Here is a 25,343-nt window from a genome sequence, read left to right on the forward strand (position 1 = left end):
ATTTATTCCTTTGATAGCAAAGCTGAATTTTCAGCATCATACAGTCTTCATTCTCACATGATCCTTCAGAAATCATTCTAATATGATGATTTGCTGCTCAAGAAACATTTCTTATTATTATCAATGTTTAAAACCGTTTAATACTGCTTAATATTTATTTGGAAACCAGGATTTATTTTTTTGTTTTTTATTAAAATTGTACAGTCCCAGTTATACTGTGTCATATACAGATGTTTTTAAACAAAATGTATGCAAAATAATACATTTAATTTATTTTAAAATTATAAAGTGTCAGCTTGAGATATAATCATAATGACATAATCCTTCAAAACACACCATCCCCCGGTTGTTTTAACCTGTTTTAACTGAAAGCAACATGCACTGGCATATCTTAAAATATCTCAGTGCCATTGATTTGTCTCAAGATGCACACAAGTAATGTTAAAGGGTAGGCTAACTAAACTCTAAAACAACTTTTTTTAGTTAATGATCTGTAACACTGGGGCTTTATTAATGCTGTTCATTGATTCAAGTAATTTTTTTGCCATTTGTGTTTAAAGTGTTTTAATTCTACAAAATATGGTGTAAAAACGTCTGAGTGCTGCCCTCTTCAGGTTGAACGGTGGCTACTGCAGTTGAATTTTCTTATTGAAAGTTGTGGTACCCTCTAACGTCAGAGGGCACCAGCTAACCACGCCCTTGCCTCAGATGCACGCCCCCCCTCTGCTGGGCTCTGCCTACTTTTCCAACATTTTTCAAATATTGCCAGTGGGTGGAGTCAGGCTCTGACCAGGGGTTTAGTTACCCTTTAAGGCATATTTATAAAAGATTTCTGAAAAAACACTGTTGAAAGCGCCAAAACACACCTGTAGCCAATCAGCAGTAAGGGGTGTGTCCACTCATGATGAGGGAGGTGCCTGTGTTTGTGAATTTGAGGGTGGAACTATCAAGATAGGGGTGTGGTCCTTTTGGGTAGGGGGCGTGTTGTGGTGATTTCAAATATCAACAGCCTTTCTCAGAAATCGCTTACTGCAATTTTAATGCTTATTATTAATTTCAGTGTCTGTGCAACCATACAAAAATGTATGTGTGCTAAAACTGCACCTCGCATACAAATAGCTACAAAAATGAATTGTATGAATTTGTCTGTGGTCTGTTTTTGTTTTTGCTTTTTTTTTTTGGACAGCTGACGAGAGATGTCAACTATACTGCCAGTCAAAAGAGACCGGAGACGTGGTGCCCATGAAGAGAATGGTGCATGACGGAACACGTTGTTCCTACAAAGACCCTTACAGTGTGTGTGTGCGTGGGGAGTGTGAGGTAAAGGTTATTCAAACACACACACAAACCATCCATCACTGAAGTTAATCCTCCAAAATGCCATAGAATGAATAATATCAGGTCTAATATAATCAGCTTTCTGAGGCCTTTCCACTCCTCATTGCCAGTTAAAGTGTAGAGCTAGAACAGAAAACTCTCTTGAATGGTTTGTTTTTAGCTTGTTCTGTTATTGGGTGGAATACATGACTGTGATGTCCTGTGGGTAGGGCAGATTGATGAAGTACATGCTTAGATTTCTATGTTTTGCTACTGGAATTAAAAGATAAAGTGCATTCCGATATGTATTGCTTTATAATCTGAGGGGGCTGTGAATGTTTGGAAAAGGATGGTTTGAATTTGTTCTGGCACCGGCACTCAGTAAGGGAAAGAGAGGATCTGTGATTGTTTCCATTCAGTTGTGTACTCAAGAGTGTTTCCTACCCAAACATCTTTAACTTTATTGATTTTATTGGCAAATAGGTGTACTGGTTTGAATTAGGATTGAGTTTAGAGCTAATGTACCATCCACACATAATGTTGTCTTAGCCTTTAAAAGGACATTTACTGCTATGGTTGCTGCACCACACACAAAAGCAAAGGCTTTTAGTTCAAATGTAAATATTTTGGAGAAGTATTTTGAAGAAATTGAAATTATATATAATTGCTCTGTAGACAAGTCTTTTGCAATTATCTTTGCAATTATGTATTGTTATAAAGTATATTTTTGGATGTTTTTACTGAGAAAAAATACTAATTAAAAAATATTTTTGCAGTATTTATTTTCCTATTAGTAGCCCATGATTATTACGCATGAATTTTGTATTTGGCTGGTCATCTCATCATAGAAGGACTCAAGAGGTGACCCACTCGCATTATTGCATGTCACTAGTGTGATATTTTTTTATTTTTAATAATACTACTGATAATTTCTTCATGAGTGAAGGCTTTTAAAGGCACAATATGTAATTTTCACCACTAGAGGTCGCTTATTCAAAACAAAGGCGTAGCTTGATGACACCGTGATTTTGCGGAATCATGGTGTTACGACAAAGAGTATAGAAGTACCAAGAGGCGAAACTCCGTTGCAGTTTTGACAACAATCGCTAGATGGCGCTGCTGTCGCCATTTTGGACTGAACCAACGGCTTTACCGTTAGCACAACTACCGTATACAGCATTAACATTATGTCTGGAAATAATTGGAAACAAAGAAAACAGTGTTCTGCCATCAACTGCAACAACTACCAGTATACAACCAATCAACTAGCATTTCATAGATTCCCCAAAGATCCAGAGAGGTAAAGTAGAAAAGGTTTTTATTAACGTTAAAGTGAGCTAACGTCAACGATAACAGGTGCTGTAACGTTAATGTAAGCTATCCCATAACCGCAGTAACAGTTTGCTAACGTTACGTATTTGGTCGAAATTGAGTCAAGACTCGAAATGGGCTTTTTAAATCACATATTTTCAGAGATATATGAACACCTAACCTGGCAAATGACTGCTTTATTAATTCATTGTTATCACTAAATTAACCCTTTAACTGCATAGAGATATTAAAAACTAGAAACTTCTATTTAGTTCCCTTAACCGCTTTTGAATTGGAACCGGTATCGTTCAATTCTATGACAGCTGTGTTGCGTTCAGTCCAAGATGGCGGAGCTGCAGCTCTGCGCATGGGTGCGTTTGTTGCAATGGACCGTTCTATTGAGTTTCGCCTCTTGGTACTTCTATACTCTTTGGTTACGATGCATAGGAGTCATTCAGATCCAAGTGCAGCTTGTCTTTATTAAACAGAGTAGTCACCAGGCAAGGGTCATACACCAGCAAACACAGCAGAGAAGATCAGGCAAAATCGTGGTCAACAAACAAACAGGATACAGGAACCAGGCAGAAGATCAGGAACAGACAAGGTCACAACAGGCAGGTAAACACATGGAAACCGCTTGGAAACGTTCGCAGCAGCAAAACAACACTTCGCCCAGAGTGTTGTGTGAGTGTGGCTTAGTGTTTGAACATGAGGTGCAGGTGTGTGTGTGTAATCAGTGCAGGTGTATGGTGTAATCAGTCCAGGGAGATGCATGATGGGAAATGGAGTCTGTAATAATCACCCAGGGAGTGCGTGGCTAATCGTGACACATGGGAGTTGTTGTCTTCACCTCTATTAGGCGGTGGAAAAAATCTGATGGGACTCGGGTAGAAATCATATTCACGGATGAGCTAATTTATTAAAAATGTATTAGCATTACATGAAGCAGGGTGGGGCTGAAAGCCGTTGGAGTGGAATGAAGCCGCTGGAGCGATTGCTAATGAGAGACAAGCACGACACACAGCTCGAGAGCAGTGGAGCTTTTATTATTCCGCAGACGACCGCTTTCGCGTCTTCCGGTCATGCGTATGTGGGGTAACGCAGCGCTGGTTTATCATATTAGATACATTTCAGTGTGTTGAAAGTTATGTTATAATGCTACTCGAAAATCACCAAACATTCTTGGGAACATTTGGGATAATGTAAGTACACAAGTCAACAAAATATACAATATAAGGTTACACTTTATTTAAGGTGTCAGTATTACAGTGTAATTATACATTTAAGTACTGAGTAATATTAATTAACTACATGTACTTACTATAGGGTTAGGATTAGCATGAGGGTTTGGTTTAGGGTTAATTGTATGTAATTATGCCATAATTTATAGTTAGTACTACAGTAATTACATGTAACATGTAACAATGACACTGTAAAATAAAGTGTTACTCAATATAACATTGTTCTAGTGGTTTTTGGATATTTTAATCCAAAAATCTTACATATTGTGCCTTTATAATGAAAAAAATGCACCTTGAATGAATTCCAAAAAGTTCCTGCAAAAAATATTTTATGAAATAACATTTCTTGGAATCTGCTCAACTTATCCAAGGTCAGCACCTAAGTTGGACCTACATCTCTCTATATATTCTTGGTTCTCTTAAACCCTGCTCTCTGCACAGAAAGTGGGCTGTGACAATGTTATAGCGTCAGAGCTAGAGGACGATAAGTGTGGAGTGTGTGGAGGAGACAACTCCACCTGCAAGATTGTCAAAGGAAACTTCACCCGCAGCACAAGGAAACCAGGTGAGTCCATAAGCAGGTCACTCAATGTTTTCAACCCAGATTCATTCTAAAATTTCATCATAATCAGGAAATCCTTCCATTTTCAAATCTCATTTTGGCTTTTATGAATTTCATTCTTAGGTTTTCTGAAGATCCTGGAGATTCCTAGAGGAGCACGCCACGTACAGATCCGTGAATTCAAAGGAACTCCACATATTCTAGGTAGAAGCTCATTCTCAGTAAAAGGCAGTGTGATTAATTACTCAGACACTGGCCCTCATAGTGCAAGTGTCTGGCCTCCCACTGTTTGTTATTGATGGAGAGGTTTGGACTCCTCCTGGCACTGATAACATTAGGAGCTCCAGCTCACTGGCCGTGAAGCACCTTAGCTACTTTGAAGTAATGCCTTCCAAAATTGTGATTTATAGGTACAAGAAACGCATATAAAATCAGCTTGATGAAGACTGATTCCTGTTTTTTCTCACTGGGTGCATAAATTGGACTGCATGGAGATGAGATTGTCCTAATGTTAAATTGTCCACTGCTAGCGGTGAAGAACCAGGCCACAGATCATCTTTTCCTGAACGACGAGGGTGATTTTCCTGAGTCACGTACAGTAATCGAGAAAGGCGTGGCGTGGGAGTATGCTAACAATGATGACATGGAGATGGTCCAGACCACCGGACCCCTCAAATATGGAGTTCTCATAATGGTGAGAATGAGCATTATATCCAAAATGACCAAAGTAGACAACTATAAATCCAGAACTAAACCTAAAGGAAGTTCAGGGATAATAAGGGCACTAGATCTATTAGTATATTTCTAAATACTACTAGTTGGACGGTAGTTCACCCAAAAATTTAAATATTTTTTTAATTTCATTTACATTCATAATTAATTTAATTTAATTACATACATCATTTACTCACCCTCATGTCATCCTCTCTATACAGTATATGACTTTCTTTGTTCAGATAAGCACAAAGAAAGATTTTTAGGAAAATAATCCATTTAAAAACCTATTGTTTCGCTTTAGAAAACATTAATTCATCCTGTGGGGTTATATGGATTACCGCCACAATCGCTGTGTGTGGTTTTTTTAAGCATCTACAGATTATTTTCCTACAAATTTTCATTCGTGTTTATCTGAAGAAAGAAAGTAATTTACATTGAGGATGGCATGAGGGTGAGTAAATTAAGTTAAATTAATTAAAATTTTTGGGTTAACTATGCCTAGTTGGTAAGTACAATTAAGGTTAAATTACATGATAGCAATAAGGCTAGTCAATAGAATGTATTTTATAAAAGTAACATACTTCTCTAATATCAAACATCTTCTCCAGGTTCATTCTCAGAGCATTTCTAAAGTCACGCTTTCATACAAATACATCCTGCCTGAAGACCCGCACTCATCAATGGAGAACACCCTGCCTCAGGACGACACAATTTACTTCGAGTGGGCTCTCAGGAAGTGGTCGCACTGTTCCAAGCCATGTGGCGGAGGTACACAGCAATATAGAAGAATATTTCTCATTTTCAATTCACTTTCAATAGACTTAAAATTTAAATTGATTTGACAATGTCATTAGATTGTAATGTAAATTAGAATTTAGTTAGGAATGACAATTAAAAACTCATTTAAAAATATATTTTTGAATAGGTGGCATTTCAAACAAATCAAAAAGTTTAATGTACAAAACCATTAAAAAGTTTGGGGTCAGTATGATTTTTTTTAATATGTTTTAGAAAAAAATATCTTGTGTAAAAATAAACTTGTGTTTAAAATAACTTTTCTATTTAATAATATTTTTAAAAATTTCATTTATTCCTGTGATGGCAAAGCTGAATTTTCAGCATCATTTCTCCAGTCTTCAGTGTCACATGATCCTTCAGAAATCACTCTAATATGCTGATTTGGTGCTCAAAAAAACATTTATATTATTAGCAATGTTGAAAACAGTTGTGCTGCTTAATATTATTATGGAAACCGTGATTCATTTTTATGGATTTTTTTATTAATATAAAGTATTTTAACAGCATTTATTTGTAACATTAATATTTTGTAGCAATATAAAAGTATTAGTAAAGTATTACCATATATGATAACATATTTGTGTGTAATTCATACTGAAAAGTAAAAGTATTGATTGTTTGTTATTTAATTTTACTTCCTTAAATTAAGGTTTGAATTACAATTCTGTATTTGGTACCTCACTTCAAATTCAATTCAAATTTAGGAAAACTGATCAAATAATTTAATTCTCAGTTCACCTCTGAACATGGGACAACCCTGACAGACACAATCTTTGATTGAAACTTGGATCAACCGTAGAAGACAACAGCTTGTATTGTGGTCTTTTGTCTATTTGTCTGGCTTGCAGGGAAACAGTACACACGTTTTGGATGCCGGAGGAAGTCGGATGGCAAAATGGTACACCGCACACTCTGCGCCAACATACCCAAACCCCGTGCCATCAGTCGAGCTTGCAACCAGAAGGAGTGCTCAGAACCAATGTAAGCAAATGAAGTTCACCATGTGGTAGTTTTCAAACCAATATCATACAATTGTACTTGAACACACAATGAGTGGCAGATGATGGTGTAAGGAATATGGGGGTTTGTGGACATTTTTTAAATGTGTATTGTGTATATCAGCTGGGTGACAGGAGAATGGGAGGAGTGCAGTAAATCATGTGGTAAGACCGGTTCTCAGACTCGACCTGTGCGCTGTGTGAGACCTGAACTGGATGGTTCATATAGAGCCATCAACGCCAAATATTGCAACGACGACCGGCCTGAAGGACGACGACCCTGTAATCGTCACCTATGCCCCGCACAGTGGAGAAATGGACCTTGGTCTCAGGCGAGTTAGATTTTTATTTTTTTCATTTAACAGAAAAAAACTCTGGATCAATATTGGATATTTAATTGTACATGCTCTTTTCCCATATTTTTGTCACCATCTAATGCTCAAAGTTACTCACTTGTAGCATTTAAAATTGATTTTAGTGTTTAGTGCTTTATTTTTTACATTTTTAGACAAAATAGTTTTAATAATAAATAATAATTAGAATATATGGTGTATCCCTATGAACGGCAAAATAATATGTTTTTATACAATAGTTCAGGTCCAACTGTACCATCATTATTAATTATGTTAAAAGAATAGTTTCCCCAAAACTGAAAATTCTGTTATCATTAACTCACCCTCATGTCATTCCAAACCGGTTTAATATTATTTATTTATTTAAAAAAAATTCTGTGGAACACAAAATATATTTTGAAGAATGTTGGTAACCAAGCAGTTTTGGTCACCATTTACTTCCATTGCAATAACTCTTGATCGCATTATTTAACATATGCATATGATTACATATGAGATCGCTTGTTTCTGCATCTTCTTCGCCTGTGTTTTGATCAGGATATTCAGTGCTCTTTCAGAAAATGTCAAAGCGCCCCCTACCGTATAACACTGAAAACACGGAAACACAGAAAATTGAGTGTTTGGCGGGGGAAGCGTTTTCTCACAAATAATGGGAAATTCTGTGTTTGGCAGGGAAAGCCCATTTCTGGGTATATTTTTAAGGGTGTCCCTTTTGAGGTTACTTTTACTTTTATGCTGTGACTTTTTTTTCCTTGCAATTTTGATTTTATTATTAAAATATGATTACTTTTATATCCTAATGTACAGTAAGAACCTTATTTTCAAAACATTCCCAAAACAAGCATTCTCGTAATGTCATGTTTAACATAATGCAGTCTGTTTATAAGTTAATGAGGATTATTGTCACATTCTGCTATATGTTTATATGTGTATGTATGTGCAGTGCTCAGTGACCTGTGGTAATGGGACTCAGGAGCGGCAGGTCATGTGCAGCACCCCTGATAATGCCATCGGCATCTGCATGGACACCAAGCCTGAGAACATCAGACCATGTCTGCTGACACCGTGTTCAAGTGAGTGTCTATACAGCTCCTCAGAATTCACTTAAACGAGTAGTTCACTTTCAAATGAAAATTTCCTGATAATTTACTCACCCCCATGTCATCCAAGATGTCTTTCTTTCTTAAGTCGAAAAGAAATTAAGGTTTTGAGGAAAACATTCCAGGATTTTTCTCCATATAATGGACTTCAATGGCAACCAATGTTTTGAAGGACCAAATGTCAACTCTCAATGCAGCTTCAAAGGCTCGACACGATCCCAGTCGACAAATAAGGGTTTATTGTTCAAAATGGTCCTTGCGTGTGCATATCCTGGAAGTTTAACGATGTCACGCGTGACCTTTCCAATGTGATGATGTAATGCGTGGCGCATCTCAGAGATGGTACAAGATGGGCATTTGTGGTTAAAAAGTATATAATGTTTATTTTATTTTTCGAAAATGACCAATCGTTTCGCTAGATAAGACCCTTATTTCTCGACTGGTATCGTGTCGAGCCTTTGAAGCTGCATTGAGAGTTTGGACCTTCATAACGTTGGTTGCCATTGAAGTCCATTCTGTGTAGAAAAATCCTGGAATGTTTTCCTCAAAAACCTTAATTTCTTTTCGACTTAAGAAAGAAAGACATGGACATCTTGGATGACATGGGAGTGAGTAAATTATCAGGAAATTTTTATTTGAAAGTGAACTAATCCTTTAAGACTCCTTTAAAACCACAATAACCCTGTTCTTAAATCCTCTCTCCAAACTCCCAGATGAAAGAGGGAACTTCCTCATCCAGTGGCTCTCCAGAGCTGACCCCGAGTTCCCAGCGCCCAAGATCTCATCAAGTAAACGTCCCATCTCCAGTCCTCAGCCTGCTGTGTGCTGCATGGCCGCTCTTTCCTGGACCCTGCCTCTCTCTCTTACACTATGGCTCTGTTACACTCTGCCTTGAGCGCTTTTCTGTCCCTCTCAGAGTCTTAACATTTCCTTCGTTCGAGGGAATTCTGCGGGCTGTTTCTTTCCTCTGCCCTTGTTCGCTCTGTACATGGTCTTCTGCAGGGCTGAGGGCAAAACACGGCCTAAAAGTGCGGAAGGGGCCTTGTTTTGAGAAGCCATGATGGTTGTGCTACGTCAGGTAATATGGATATGACTGTTGTGACAACTTCCAGGGTGAATCATTCAACGAACTCTATGAAACAAACTCCTGTGTGAGGGAGTTGGTCCAGTACTGAAAGCAACTGGTGCATTTCAGTCAATTTGTCAATTCAATACGTATACAAAAATGAGCATAAACAATATATCACTAAAATGGCAATGTGAGCCATAATCTTTCTTTATTTTGACTGTTAAATGTCATGTATTTTTGTATATATTTTCTTGAAGAATGGTTTAAGAACTGAGTATATAGAAGGAATCATTAAAAGCAATTTCATTTCATTTTCTATATGATGATGGTGCACGCTTTAACACTCGCATTTTATTTTAGAAATCGGTTGCGTGCCGGCGTTTGATGTCGTATTGAAGGATAAAAAATACCTCATGCTTCTGCGTAATTAGTTTCCACTCACATCAGACATTTTTGCCTTATTTAAGGTTGAAGTGACACGAGTTTACGTTTGCATGCCCACTGAATTTCGAAAAAGAGGCAGCTAAAGAAAAGAACAGCAACGAATATGGGTGTTTACAGCTAAGGGAGTGTAGACAGTTGCTGCTCCTCAGATCTTCGGTTATATCACAGTCCCTCACTGCTGTATGATTATGAGTCTGAGGAAAGACGAAGCTTTAACGATGCAGACAATGTCTAAAGGCCTTTTTTAAAACTATACAGCGATTATGTGTATATATTAAATGGTGTTGAACATACTTAGTAACGTTAATAACATATTCAATGACTGTTATCTCTTACACCATTAATAAAAGTAATATATTGTATTTATCTATGTATTTTGACCTTGCAGGCCATGTTTCCTTGCCTGGAAAGTAATGATTTGAGATGCATATAGTATATATCATAATGAAAAGAGTATTTAAAGTTACAATGATATTTTAAAGGATTATAAAGTGTGTGTGTGTGTGTGTGTGTGGTCCTGTTTTTTTTTTTTTTATGGGAATGCTTGTATTCGGAGTAACTGGAAGAAATATAACAGGGTCTAGGCTGAAAATCCTCCTTTATTTAAACACACGAGACTTCAATACAAACTTAACAGTAAAAGGCATTAACGGTAGCATTTGTTTTCAACAGTTCTTCCAGCACGTTTCTGGAATTACATATTCAAACCACCTCATATCTGGACACATTATTGAAGTATTTAAAACTGTTTAAAGTGATATCAGAGAGGGTGTTGAAGGCAGCATGTGGCCTGTAGTCAGATCTCTGCTGAATGCTGGCCTCTGTAGGTCTTATTTGTCATGGCTCTTTCATTCCAGTGTAGCATTAAATAACATTACAGTACGTGTGGTTACGTTTTGTGATTGTTTAAATGTAATTCAGGATGTGCCATTTTTCCTTCTTTTTTTTTATAACTATAATCCTCAAAATTGTCAGTTTTTCAATGGATTTGATGGTGTTGAGATGTTTTACCAAAATGTTTACTAAACTGTGAATGGTGTGACATTTCAAAGCAGTTTACATTGTACTAAGAAAAGTTGTATGTGTTGTCTTGTATACGCTCTATATTTGACAGGAAGTCTCTATGTAACTATGTGGTTTCTTGTCGGCTGTGTTTATGGGAATAAAGGGTCAACTAATATATTGAATACTTAAACCCTCTGAATATGTGCTCTTGCTCTATAATTTTTTGTTGCTGTTTTACTTAGTGTGACTAACTGTATTTTCATTGCACTTTCCCCCCCTCATTTCCTGGTGTTCTGCATCTTTCATTTTCTTATTTCATATATTTTTTACATTATTATTATATTATTTCTATGTTTATATTATATTTTCTTAATATATTACATATTTTGAATTTGTTTGATTTTCTTATCCTAATTTTTTATTTATCTTGTATTGACTTTACTCGGCACTAAGCCTCTTGTTCGTTCATTTTCATATTTCATAAATATTTTATATTATATTAATAAAATATGAATATATATATATATATACACACACTAATAAGTTTTGGATTGGTAAGATTTTTAATGTTTTTAAAATAAGTCCCTTCTGCTCACCAAGGCTGCATTTATTTGATTAAAAATACCAAAAAAAAGTAATATTGTTAAATATTATGACATTTTAAAATAACTGTTTTCTATTTTAATATATTTTAAAATGTAATTTATTCCTGTGATCAAAGCTGAATTTTCAGCATCATTACTCCAGTCTTCAGTGTCACATGATCCTTCAGAAACATTCTAATATGCATATTTGATGCTCAAAAAACATTCATTATTATTATCAATATTGAAAACAGTTTGATAAATAGAAAGTTCAAAAGAACAGCATTTATTTGAAATAGAATCTTTTGTAACATTATAAATGTCTTTACTGTTACTTTTGATCAATTTAATTCATGCTTGATGAATAATTTTTTTCATTTCTTTCTCCCAAAAAATTTATTAAAAATGCTTACTGACCCCAAACTTTTGAACGGTAGTGTTTAATGTTACAAGAACGTTCTATTTCAGATAAATTCTGTTCTTTTGAACTTTCCATTCATCAAAGAATCCTGAGAATTCAGCTTTGGTCACAGGAATAAATTACACTTTACTATATATTCACATAGAAAACAGATGTTTTAAATTGTAATAATATTTCACAATATTATATTCCAAATAAATGCAGCCTTGGTGAGCAGAAGAGACTTCTTTTAAAAACATTTAAAAAAAACTTATCTCCTGGTAGTGTATATTGTTATGTTATATTTAATACATTTTCTTTTTTCCCCCATTATTGTACTGACGTCAGTCTCCTGCTGGTTTATTTTATCAGGGTTCCGCTGTAAAGGAGACAAGTCTGTGATCTGTCGAATGGAGGTTCTCAGTAAGTACTGCTCCAACCTTGGCTACAGGCAGATGTGCTGCAAGTCCTGCAACGAAGGCAACTACACCTCTGAATTCAACCTGACCAGACCCTGGATCTACACCACTGTTGCCCCACCCATAACTCCAACTGCAACATCTCCCGTTCACATGACACAGCTGCACAGGACCTCACAGAAGCCCAGCACAACAATCACACCATCAGTCAGCAGATGGAGAAACATCAGCACCAACCCCGCATCTTGGGGCCACACAACCACTCTGAACCCAATGACCATAAAACAAAGAACCACAATCACTTTCACCACTGGTTCTGTCACTGTGGACACTAAGCGTCCCAGCACACTCGACTACGAAGAGGAAACCAGCACCCCCTTCTACGAGGACGAAACCTGGACCGACGTCTCAGCTGAACACTTCTCGGAATCAGAATCTCATGAGTTCATCTCATCGTCTACAGAGCCTTGGTCAACCACTACGCAGTATACAAGCACACCTGAGAATGAAAACATCCAGACAACGGATATGACAACGCTACCGCCAAACATTACTGCAACAACGAGCCCTCCTGCCATTGTTAGTCTCCATCTGTCAGAAGACAAGAAGGAGAATAACTCCATCGACGTGCCTTACAGGATTGTCAGTCCGAACGAGGTCGCACTCAACCACTTTGTCCCCAAAAAGCGAGTGCCGTTCCGTGAGAGAACGCATAATAAAAGAATTCAAGAGCTCCTTGCAGAGAAAAGACAAAAAGACTTCCTGCTTCAAAGACTGAAACGAAAACCAGGAGACTGATAGATTTCCTTTCCTTTATCCCTGTGGTATTTTGTGAGTATATTTTTTAAGTGGTTTTATGGCCTCTACACTCTCTTTTGGCATATACAATATTTTTACAGGAAATAACCTCAGATCTCAATCTTTCATGTTGTATCTGTTTAAGCCATCTGATCGGAAAGATAAATGACCATTGTCAAGGCTTTTTCTGAAGATGACCCAGAGGTTTACCATATTTAGCTACTTTAAAAACACATGGGATGAATGCAGGGTTGTAAGAAGCTTTCTGTTGTGGAGATCTGGTGGTTTAAGCTTCATTTAAACCGGGCACATACTGTACGATTTTTCCAGTCCTTTACGGTTTTTGTACATGATCCCAATGAGATCTGGGGTAAAAATCATGGAACACTGTGTGACGTCATAAGTCATATACACATCATAGGCAAGTCTTCGGCCCCAGTGGTGCCCTTGACAGCTTGCACGAGCAGTCACACTGTGCCACAATTTCATTGGAGGCTGTGTCATTGTGTAGAAAATGATTTGTCCAATAGTGAATACACGTGTCACACAAAGACCTCAGATTTTGAGCTACAAAAGGAGACATCGTGAGCTTAGAATTATAAGGTTCTATCTCCACTTTTGGTCCAAATTGAGTTTTTGACATAATCTGATCCATTAGGTGTTTATTAATGCCTATGTGGTGTTATTTTTGTAAAAAAATATTTTGTTAGTAGTTATTAATAAAATAAAAAGGTTCCATCTCTCCATTGCCAGCTGGGATGTAAAAACTTTGATGCTCAATATCTCAGAACTACCCTAAACGGAGATAGAACCTTATAATTCTAAGCTCACGACATCTTGAATGATCCCAAAATTTATCTTGGGTGGTAAAATCGTACAGTTTAGACCTGATTTAAAGCAAAATTTCTCAGATGTTTTGCTGTTTGAATGTACTCGAATGAACAATGGTTGCACATTTCATTATTTTAAAATTAAGATATCCATAAATCTTATTTTTCACAAACTGTGCCATATTTCTCTAACCTGTGATGGAAAAGTCATGTTGATAGTCATTGTCTTACCTTTAAAGGTTTATTGACTCTGCTTAAAACAAAATGAAACCAGCTTGAGCTGATTTGCTGGTTTTAGATGAGTTTTGGTCAGCTGGTGAGGCAGGCAGACTAGCTAGCTTTACACCATTGACCAGCCTAGGAGACCAGCTTGACCAGCTTAAACCAAGCAAAGACCAGCCAAAAAAGCTGGTTTAATGTTTCTTTTATCTGTGGAATTATTTTTCAACATCTGGTCCCTCGTCAGAACTTTTCAAGTCAACTTGCTTTAAATATAAATTGCATTGCAGTATGTATAGAGTTAACTGCCCAAGAACAATGAGTAAAAGTGCGGTCACATTTGTGAATTTTTTGTGGGCAAAAAAGGTTAATTGTCATTTGTCATTTTCTGTGGCCAACTTGAACCCGATGCAAAATCTATGTGCGGAAATCTTTTCGCCCTCATGAGAAATTCCTGATTGCGTATATTCATATAGAAATTACTTGATTTTGTATTGGATTTTTGGATTTTGATAAAAGTGTGCTCACATTAACAGCAAAGTTTTGCAGGCAAAAAAGGTCCACTCAATATTAGTAATGGTTATATGCTATTTTGTTCTGTTTTGGTTTAGTTTCATTGTGTTTCAGCTTCTGTTTTCCCTGTTCCTGTTTGTCTGTGTGACCTAGTATTCTAGTGTGTGCCAGTTTAGCCCTATTCGGACAGGTCTAGTTTTACAATTCTTATCACTCGATGTCTGTGATTTCATGTACAGATTCGGACGGGACTAACATCTGTTTATTACAGAGGTTGAGTGTATTTTCTAGACGTGGGCGTTACAGAAGGTCATGCAAGGTGTTCTTGCATGCATCACGTATGACGTAGTGTTGTCAAAAGTACTGACAAATTTAAAAATTAACGGTTGAAAATGAAATTGAACAGATTCTTAAACACCACTGGTTTACCATTGCATTCACGTGCTCAACATACAGTATATATCTGTAATTGGCTACAATGATCAACAACATGTTGTTTTCACTGAGGGCTTACATAGATGAAAGCAGACACTCAAAATGCTAGAGGGAGATGCTGGTATCATCACATTTTTTAAATTTCAGTACCGACTTGGTACCGAAGTAGGTACTTATGACAACACTAGTAGGACGTATGTTAATACCATCCATATTCAAACTAAATGAAAGCATGCCGAAGATTGGTGTGGAAATGGTAGCTTAGATAGGTCAAAAACACATGAGGAGAAGCGTTAGAATCCGCAATCACAGAATCTCCTGCGTCCCCGCTTGTTCTGTCCAGCTCAAAGTCTACAGAGATCCCTCCCAGCCTTTCCTCCGCTGGTTCCTGTCAGTCCCTCGGCTCATCCTTATTTATTGGCTCCCTGCAGTGTTGCGGGTCCGCCTCAGTTCTTCCAGTCCTCAGCTCCACCTAGGCATGATGATCCCGTTTCCGCCTTCAGCCACCGAGCCCCAGATCCAACTCGGTCCTCTGACTCATCGGCTCCGCCTTGGCATCATGTTCCTTCATCTCCACCATGGCCCATCATCCCACCAGTTCCGCCAGGCACCTTTGTCCTACCATCTCCGCGTTGGTCAGGCGTCACCCTGGTTCCACCACAGGATTCCAGGCTTCTGGTTACACCTGTAACCTGTACCATCCCTTCAACTCTATCGAGCTTCACCTTCCCTCCTGCTCCAACGTTGCCCTCTGTCGCACCTGCTCCACAGAGGTCTTCCGGATTCCCATCTCCGCCTCGGTCGCCATGAGCCTTTTGCTCCACCTTGGCCCAACAGACCTGCAGTGCCACCCTGGCTCCGTGTCTCCTCGGCTTACTGTAACCATTATATTCTGTTATGTTCTGTTTTGGCTTAGCTTAATTGTGTTTTAGTTCCTGTTTGCCTGTGTGACCTTGTTTTCTAGTGTGCGCCAGTTTTTTCCCTTGATTAATGATTCCGTTCAAATGTCGTTCCATTTATTAACTCATTTAGTCTGTGTGTTTTGTTCAGTTCTTTGTATTGTCTTGTCTTAGTGTAGTGGATGTTTCCCCAATTATTCTGCTCTGTATTCTGTGGATTATTGAATTAAAGACTGTTTCTGTGAGTTTTTCCATGCAATATTTATAGCACCCATGTGGGACAATATTGTCAAATAGTGAAGTTATGTATGAAGACTTCAGCTCACACAGAAGTCACTTTCGAACCAAGCATCTTTCTGTTTTCCAGCATGGAAAATCCACGTGACCTTCTTCTATGGGGTTTAACCAATCAGTTGGGTAATTTTACCATTATTCTTGAATATATTGTCATTATTGTATACAGCAGATCCTGATGACTATTATCCACATGACCAGCTGGACCCTGTTAAAAAATCTGCTTGGGGAAATCTTTCAACATTCCAGATCTTGTTGATTCCAACTGAAATGATTTTTGCCTGTGAAAATTTGCTGAAAAATGTGACCGTGCCTTAATGAACCGTATGTTGAAAAACCATAAACCTTTGGTGTCATTCGTGTGTTCAAAAATATTTATATCCTTCTAAATGAATAGGCCCTAAATGTAAATCAGATAGATGAAGCAAAATGGAATGTAAACTACTACTAACTTGAGAAAGATGCTAAATAAACAGTGAGAAGCATTGTAGCAGTCAAATATGTCACAATGTTTACATGGGAAAAACAACACAGATGGACGCAAGTGTGAATGGCCCCTTAAAAGGTTGCTAAGGATTTTTTTTTACCTTGATCATCTTATGACATTTTGGGTGAAAACATTAATTCTGTAACCACTGTTTCTTGCCAAAACTTGTCCATCTAGCTTCTCTCTAAATAAATGCACAGATCTGAATCCCTTCGTAAATGTTGTAAATATGAACTAGAATTTTATTTTTGTATTTATTGAAGTAATTGTGCTTTTTCACAGAGCTGTTGTGTTCATCAGACCACTTTGAGCTTTTTTGTGCATGCGGCATGAGTGACAATCCTACACATATCCAAGAGCCAATATGATATCTCCTCCACATTGTCCGAGTACTGTATTGAGAAATCAGTGTTAGTATTTTAAGAATGCAGAGGACGTCACGTCTGCATTCTTCATTTATTACTGTCTACTTGATTCAAGGCGATTGGACGTCAACATTCTTTATTCATCACATTCTTGACTTAATAAAGCAACCAAAAAGAACTAACAGCGTTGTTCTTATTCCAGCTACACATTTCATTCAGTGTGTGCGGGGAGGGGTTTTTTTTTTCACCCAAAAATGAATATTCTGTCATTAATTACTCACACTCATTCCAGACCAGTAAGACATTTGTTCATCTTCAGAACACAATATATAAATTTTATGAAGGGAAATATTTTAATTATAGACGGTTTCAACGGCAACAACATAAACAAACGTTCCTGCATGCGCGCGCCTTTGTGGCCCAAAACTAAACTTCCGGTAGACTTTCGCAAAGAATCAATAACAAAAGAGGCTGTGTTATCTTTCTTATGCGTTATCATCTTTTCATTTTAATTGTGCAACATTATCTGAATGAGGTCATTGTCAGCGATGCCGGTGTAAATCAGTAGAGATCTAAATGAAGAGCTGCGCCAGCGCTGCTCAGTGATACTGCCAGAGGAATAATCGGAATACACTATGAATTTTATTTTTAATGTTCTATGTTTTTATTGTTTTCAGAATGTTTATTATAATCCCCCATTTCTGTCTACAGTAGGGTAGAGTGGGGGAAAATGTCCCCCCTAAGTAGGGCTCGACATTAACTCTTGTCCGGGACAAATGGATTTTTTGAAGGGGCAAGTGAACGTGAATTTTACTTGCCTGACAGGACAAGCCTGATTAAAACGTCAATAACAAAAAATAACTAGGGAATCACCAAAACGCGAGAATGATTCTGCATTCATTTAGTATGCCGCTCTTAGTTACCCTGGTAATCCAGAGTTCGTTGCAAGAAGGAATCGTTCCTTTTGCTGTTTTGTCGACCGTATACGGTAAGAGTATAATCTACCAGTTAGCTCCGCTGGTAGCTAAGCGTATGAGGTTTATTGTTGTGATTGGTCGTAGTGTTATCCAGTTGCGTGCAGTGAGATTTTCAAATGCATGCTTGGTGCCGCCCCTCGAGCTGGCCGATTTTCATTAGTCGACGCCAGACCATTCATCTTTTAGATTTAGGTCTGGATTTCCAGGCTAGCTCTTAGTCACAATGCAAAGGCTAATGTTCTTTTAACTGATGTTTAATGCACTCTGGACTTAGACACCAACACCGTAGAACTGAGTAAAAAAAGGCGAATATACAACAAACATGTCATACATTCAGTTACATGGAAAACACACATGACTTTAAACTCATACATAAACAGAAAATACATCCACATACCACTTTTGCCTGCTTGTGAGCTAAGAGAGGGGGTTATATCTTGAAGCTTCTTGATCGGATGACTTATGATCATAAAGAGAAACACTTTAAACTTTGCGATGATTACATTGTTCCATCTGATCAGCAGAATTGCTCTGTCAAACTCGGACCGCAGTTCTAACTCGTTATTTGCATAAACAGTATATAAACTGGACACAGCGACCCCATAGGTTTCAACTGAGAAAAGTGAAGCAAATTAGAAGCTCTCACTTCCTGATGGCTGAGCGTACTGCGCAGACTCAAACTGAGCTTGACGACGTAGATGTGACGTGAGCAACCCGTCTGTCTTCTAGTAGCTGTGCCAAGAGAAATCTGAATCATTCCCTTCCGAAACTTGCAGATGGAGAGTGTGAGTAGGAGGTGTCCATGAGCTAGGAGCAGGAGCAACTTTTGCTAAGTATTCTGATTAATTATTTTGTCATTTTGCCTCCACGTCCCCCCGATTGCCCGCGAGCTTCTCCTCCTGTCCATACAGTAATCTCTCTACTGTGCGACAGAGTCGCGTGGTTATGACGCAATTGTTAGCCTATTTTTACAAAAACGGCTTCTACGGGGCCATAACGTAAGATACAAGGTAATGGAGCCTTTTATACATTGTCGTGTTTCTTTAGAAATAAATAATGGACAAATGGAGTCTTTAAACGCCTCAGATGTAAAATTATTCGCTGTCAAAGTGTCGCCAAAATGAATGAGAGTCAATGGAATGCTAACAACAGGTGGGGGTCCGCTAATCAATGGCGGCGCCCGGGGAAGCTTCAATATTTTATGAAACTGAAATATGTATTTTATACATCCCTAAATCTGTGAAACATTGACAGCACTATAGTCATGCTATTTTGAATGTGTGTAAAAAGGTTTTAAATGTTTTAAAGCTCATTAGTTCAGAGGTGCATGAGCTCAGAGCTCCATTTTGAGCATTAATATCAGATAATTATAAAATGCCTTAAAAATACTTAATTGTATTTTTTGTACACTTTAAATAGTGTTATGGATTAGAAGTACACATTATTAACAGCACATGTGACCAACTTTTAAATGTGTGTACATTTTCAGAAAGAATGTGAATGATGCTGTTTTTGAAAAGTTGTTTATTGTCAATAATATAAATGATCTAATACAAATCCACAAATGAAGTTCGCAGTGGGGAAACATCAGCGAGTTTTGTGTTTAATCTTCTCCCCCTCTATTCAGGGGTACAACATATATGCTGAAATGGTTCTATGTGTTGGAGTTTAGGGTTCTTTACTCCCGCCTTTTTGTTTTTCAAATCTGTAACTGTCAAAGCCACCTCATTAGTCATTACTGATTTTCTGGAGCTCAGCTATACAACTACACAGAGTGTCAACATACTCTCAACAGGTAAATTATTTCTTTCTTAAAGGGGACATATCATGCTAAATGCACTTTTTTAGCCCTTAAATGCATTTTGTTGTATATTTGGAGTGTTTAGAAGTACAGAAAAGATGAAATTATTCTCTTCAAGTGCTTCGTTGATATCTTTATATTCTGTTTTGGTCATATTTTTCAACCTGTTCCGGTTTTTCTGTTATCTATGACGTTTTTTGAACTATTACGTCACAGTATTTGCAGCTGAACTGCCAAATAAGGACATTGACTTCCAGCCCAACACTTCGAGCAATCCGCCATTTTTATTTCTCGCTGCAATTTTGTAGTCCAAGCTAAAGGATGCAGAAGTTACGAGAGGGTAAGTTAAAATGTTCGGTTGTTGGATGTAGTAACCCACACGCTTCATTACACCGTCTAATGTAGATGAACTGCTGCGCGTGACAGGGCGCATGTTTAACTGAAAGAACGAGCAGAGAGAGAGACCCGGTCGCGCGCGCGCTCACACTCTCTCTTCAGAGCCAGGCGAAAGTGTAAACAAGACATCACTGTCTCCAAACTAGACGCTGTCTTGCTCTCTCTCCCTCGCACATATTAATCAAAATAAATCGACACGGTGGTAAAAGGTCGGAAGACCAAAGTTTCATGTGTAAATATAGTACACACCATTGCAATACATCCATATGAAGACGTTGTTCTACAGGTTCGTCGTCTTCATTTTCATCTCGCTCCTGCTCCGACTCTGGCTCGAACATGTAAGGCTGGCTGGACAAGTCTTCCGTTGTTGACATTTTGTTAATAACGTGTGAATAAAAAGTTTCTGTGCCGCTAGATAATCGTATCTCTGCTATCAAACTACAAAAATGGCCGAACGGGGTGGAGTTGAACCGAGTGTGGGCGGGGTATGAAGTGTCTCAATTGCATTTAAAGAGGCCGCACCAAAACGAGTTGCTCTCAGACGCACATCAGAAAAGGGGCCTGTGGAGCTATAATAATGAGGAATTCAGACCCAAGCATTGCAGTTCCGCTTTACACTCTAAAAAATGCTGGGTTAAAAACAACCCAATTTGGGTTATTTGGCAACCCAGCGCTGGGTAAATATTGGACAGAACACATGCTGGGTTATTTTGACCCAGCAGGCTGGGTTTTTATACATTAACCCATCTGCTGGGTTGTTTTTAATCAGTGCTGGGTCAAACAACCCCCATGCTACAGGTTATTCATTTTAGATAATAATAATTAAAAAAACGAATAAAAAAATACAAAAATATTAATAACAATAATAACACTACTGTTTATTGATTCAATTAAAGTGTTTATTCCAGGAAATTAATATAATCATAAATACATTCATGTTAAAAAAAAAGACATCTGCAACATAAACGGAGGCCCACAAAAATAATTTGTGCTAAAATGTTGGTATGTTAAAATATTATAAAATGGTAAGATTCTCAAAATTCAAAACTCTACACTTATAAACTGTAAAATAGCCTACAGCTTAAGATTCTATTCACAAAGAATACAATAAAAAACACATAAGTACATACAATGTAATTTACTTAAATAAGCAATCATTTAGTCCTGTGCAGCAAAAATGGGAGGCACATCTCTGCATATAAACAGTAAGTACATACATTGCAATTCATTTTAAATGAGCAATCATTTAGTCCTGTGTAGCAAAATAAAAACATGAAACTCTATACCTATAAACTGTAAAATAGCCTAGCTAAAAATTATCTTCACAAAATGATAAAAAAATAAAAAAAAAAAAACTGAGTCAACTTTTCCAGAGTTTCCCCTTCACCAAAAAACTGTCCAGCCATTCCAAGCTCCAAGACAAAGGGGAAGGGTTTTGCTTCTCTCTGCCTTTCCAGGTAAAGCACCATGTTGGTTCCAGACTAAATGAGGGAAAGACAGTATCAGACACATAATTATTTAAAAGTGTGTCTTAGGTTTTCATAAGAGTAGTTAAATTAGTTAAATTAGAGTAGTAGTTAAAATAGAGTAGTTAAATTAGTTAAATACCATCTTAAATTAACTTAAAGAATTAGTTCACCCCAAAATATAAATTTCCTAATCATTTACTCACCCCAGTGCCATCCAAGATATCCATGTCTTTCTTTTTTTCAGTGGAAAAGAAATTAAGTTTTTTGAGGAAAACATTTCAGTATGTTTCTACACAGAATAGACTTAAATGGCAACCAACTATCCCAATGTTTAAAGAAGGTTCAAATGTCCGTCTCAATGCAGCTTCAGAGTCTCTACACAATCCCAGTCGAGAAATAAGGGTCTTATCTAGCGAAACGATTGGTCATTTAAAAACAAAAAAAACATTTATATACTATTAAACCACAAATGGCTTATGTTTTCGCTAGATAACACCCTTATTTCTCGACTGGGATTGTGTAGAGACTCTGAAGCTGCATTGAGATGGACATTTGAACCTTCTTTGAACGTTGGGATAGTTGGTTGTCATTAAAGTCCATTCTGTGTAGAATAATCCTGAAATGTTTTCCTCAAAAAACTTAATTTCTCTTCCACTGAAGAAAGAAAGACATGGATATCTTGGAAGACATTGGGGTGAGTAAATTATTAGGAAATTTTCATTTTGGGGTGAACTAATCCTTTAAAGAGTTGTGAGAAAATGAAATGCGTGTCAGATTCAAGCAGCAATAAAACGATTTATCGTGCAGCCCTACAAACAGGTGTAAAGAAATGAGCCTGCTCTTTTTGTCCCCTGTTGTTTTACTTACCGGTTGTACATCAATGAATGAGGTTCTTGTCTCTTGAATAGTTGGTCGAAAGGTTTTGTGGCCAATCTTGTACACAGGCGGGGGAAGAATGACAGGCAGGATTGTAAGTGATAGTATGCCTTTGGAATCTAAGAATAGAAAAATGGCAAATTAGAACTTGTTCGTTCATCAGCTTTTAAATTAAGCAAAGTGCATTTCTAACTAAGGTCAACTTAGAATGAGTGAAATTAGCTTAAATATATAACAGTTAAATATGTACTCTGGTAATCTGAAAACATTTTGTGTTATTAAAGGTATAGTTCACCTTAAAATGCAAATTTACTCACCCTCATGTCAAATTTACTCGCCTCATTTACTCACCCTCACGTTGTTCCAAACCTTTTTTTGGAACTTTTTTTGAAGTTTCTTTCTTCTGCTGAACACAAAAAGATTTTTTAAAGAATGTCAGTAACAAGATAGTTGACGGTAGCCAATGACTTCCATAATAGGAAAAAAGTACTATAAAAGTCAATGGCTATTGTTAACTGTTTTGTTACCAACATTTTTTTTTAAATATCTTCTTTTGTGTTCAGGAGCAGAAAATCATTCAGGTTTGTAATACCATGAGGGTGAGTAAATGACGACAGAATTTTCCTTTTCAGGTGAACTATCCCTTAAAGCAGTGCTTCTCAAACCCATCCTGGGGACCCCATACCACTGCACATTTTGTATCTCTCCCTCATTTAACACACCTGATTCAGCTCATTAGTACAGACTGCAAAATTTAAATTGGGTGAGACATCCAAAATTATGGGGGTCCCAGGATATTTGAGAACCACTGCCTTAAACCAAGAAAGGGGCAAACAAGCACGGCTATCTATGAAATTACACTGACAACGACTAGGCACAGAAGTGGTACCCTATGCCAGCCCTACAATATAACTGATTTAAATTCACCCTACATGGTTTGACATTAAGTCTTGTCATGTGCTTGTACTTGGACAAGTAAATTGGCCATTCATGTTTTTGAGCTTATTGTGAATGGTGTAGCAAACTTTGTTAAAGGGATAGTTCGCCCAAAAATGATATTTAAGCCATGATTTACTCACCCTCAAGCCGTTCGAGATGCATGTCAATCTTTTTTCAGACGAACATATTTTCAGTTATTTTAGAAAATGTCTTAGATCTTTCAGTGGTTATAATGTGAAGCAATGGGGTCCACCTCATTCATGTCCCAAAATGTGTATGCATCCTTCACAAAAGTAATCCGTAGGACGTAGCGTAGAAAGTGTCGTGACATAGAAAGAACGTGACAGCGCAGCCAGAGAGCAGAGCAAAACAAAACTCTACGTTCATTCTACGTCACGACGCTTTCTACGCTACGTCCTACGTCATACGCCATCATCCATCTCCGTGAATGCGCGTCGGCCACTACCGGAAGCCAGTTATTTTCGTTTATAAAGTTTTAAATATGTATATTTTTACGACAAAACCGTACGGATTACCCTCAGAAGGCCTTCGTTTATCCCCCTGGAGCCGGATGGATTACTTTTGTGAAGGATGCATGCACATTTTGGGACATGAATGAGGTGGACCCCATTGCTTCACATTATAACCACTGAAAGATCTAAGACATTTTCTAAAATAACTGAAAATATGTTCGTCTGAAAAAAGATTGACATGCATCTCGAACGGCTTGAGGGTGAGTAAATCATGGCTTAAATATCATTTTTGGGCGAACTATCCCTTTAAGTGTTAGGGTTGGCACTGGATGCAACTGTGAAAAAAAGATTACCTACAAAGAAAGAGAATTTGAAATGCAAAATTGTTCATCACATATTTACCAGCAATTTTTCAATGAGGCACTCAAGACTCCAGTTGAGGAGATTTGTTGAACAAAAATGTCCATTGCTGTAAAAGAAAAGGAGGAAACATCTGATTAGTAATATCTTTACAAATTTATCATGTCTTATACAATGTTTTTAAAATTATTTTTTATGCTGGCTCCAGTTCATTTAAAAAATATATATATATAAATAATTTTAATGAATCATTACTTAATTTAAAAAATAAAATAAATAAATAGACTAAATAATTTTAACAGCTTAATTAACTATTGTTAATTCACAAGACTGTAAACAGAAGAAATGTTAATTTTGTGGATAATTAAAAAAATATTTTATAAAATTACCTGTAGACATTTCATAGAATATTTTTTATTCATTCCAATGTATTAGTCTATCGGTATAACAATCGCCCATTGACTTATTTGATTGCAGTTTCAAGATAAGTAAAAATAATAAATAAATGTTGTTAATGTTTATTCTTCCTGGCAGTTTTTTTTTTAAATCATTCACGATTCAATGATCATCATAGTTATTTTAATGACTGTGAACCAAATTGCATGACAAACCAAAATAATAAATTGTATTAGGCTATTTAATACATAAGCTTGGTTCCTCCTAAGGTTTTTTAACTTTTTTCCCTCTCCATTCTGTCACCTGATGGAGTGTGGGTTCCTTGCCACTGTTGTCTCTGGCTTGCTTAGTTAGGGGCACTTAATTTTCAACAATATTATTGATTTAATTGCACTGACAATATCAGATGAGAACTGAACTGAACGACTCTTTTTTTCAGAGCCGGTTTAAGACCAAATTGTACTTCAGTAACTACTTTGATTATCTTTACATAGTTTC

At 37.2% G+C, this 25,343-nt stretch overlaps 1 protein-coding gene and 1 long non-coding RNA gene across 2 annotated transcripts in view; one reads left to right on the plus strand and one right to left on the minus strand.

Annotated features, from left to right (window-relative positions):
* The window catches only part of adamts2a (ADAM metallopeptidase with thrombospondin type 1 motif, 2a), a 64,214-nt gene extending 50,970 nt beyond the window's left edge, over positions 1 to 13,244 (plus strand). Inside the window, exons 13-22 of the mRNA XM_084136940.1 lie at positions 1,187 to 1,320; positions 4,311 to 4,434; positions 4,555 to 4,635; positions 4,962 to 5,125; positions 5,757 to 5,916; positions 6,795 to 6,927; positions 7,069 to 7,276; positions 8,241 to 8,370; positions 9,111 to 9,185; positions 12,272 to 13,244. Coding sequence (XP_083993066.1) covers positions 1,187 to 1,320; positions 4,311 to 4,434; positions 4,555 to 4,635; positions 4,962 to 5,125; positions 5,757 to 5,916; positions 6,795 to 6,927; positions 7,069 to 7,276; positions 8,241 to 8,370; positions 9,111 to 9,185; positions 12,272 to 13,116 — 2,054 coding nt within the window. The 3' untranslated portion in view covers positions 13,117 to 13,244. The remainder of the gene's footprint in view (positions 1 to 1,186; positions 1,321 to 4,310; positions 4,435 to 4,554; positions 4,636 to 4,961; positions 5,126 to 5,756; positions 5,917 to 6,794; positions 6,928 to 7,068; positions 7,277 to 8,240; positions 8,371 to 9,110; positions 9,186 to 12,271) is intronic.
* An 8,061-nt stretch (positions 13,245 to 21,305) lies between these two features.
* LOC311097666 lies at positions 21,306 to 24,603 on the minus strand. Its single transcript, XR_014609295.1, has 3 exons — positions 24,492 to 24,603; positions 22,669 to 22,796; positions 21,306 to 21,813 (listed from the first exon to the last, which is right to left on the minus strand). It is a non-coding gene; the product is annotated as an uncharacterized lncRNA (long non-coding RNA).
* Positions 24,604 to 25,343: the final 740 nt, after the last annotated feature.

The sequence above is a fragment of the Abramis brama genome (genome assembly GCF_963993115.1).
Source record: "Abramis brama genome assembly, chromosome: 15".
NCBI classification, from domain to species: domain Eukaryota; kingdom Metazoa; phylum Chordata; class Actinopteri; order Cypriniformes; family Leuciscidae; genus Abramis; species Abramis brama.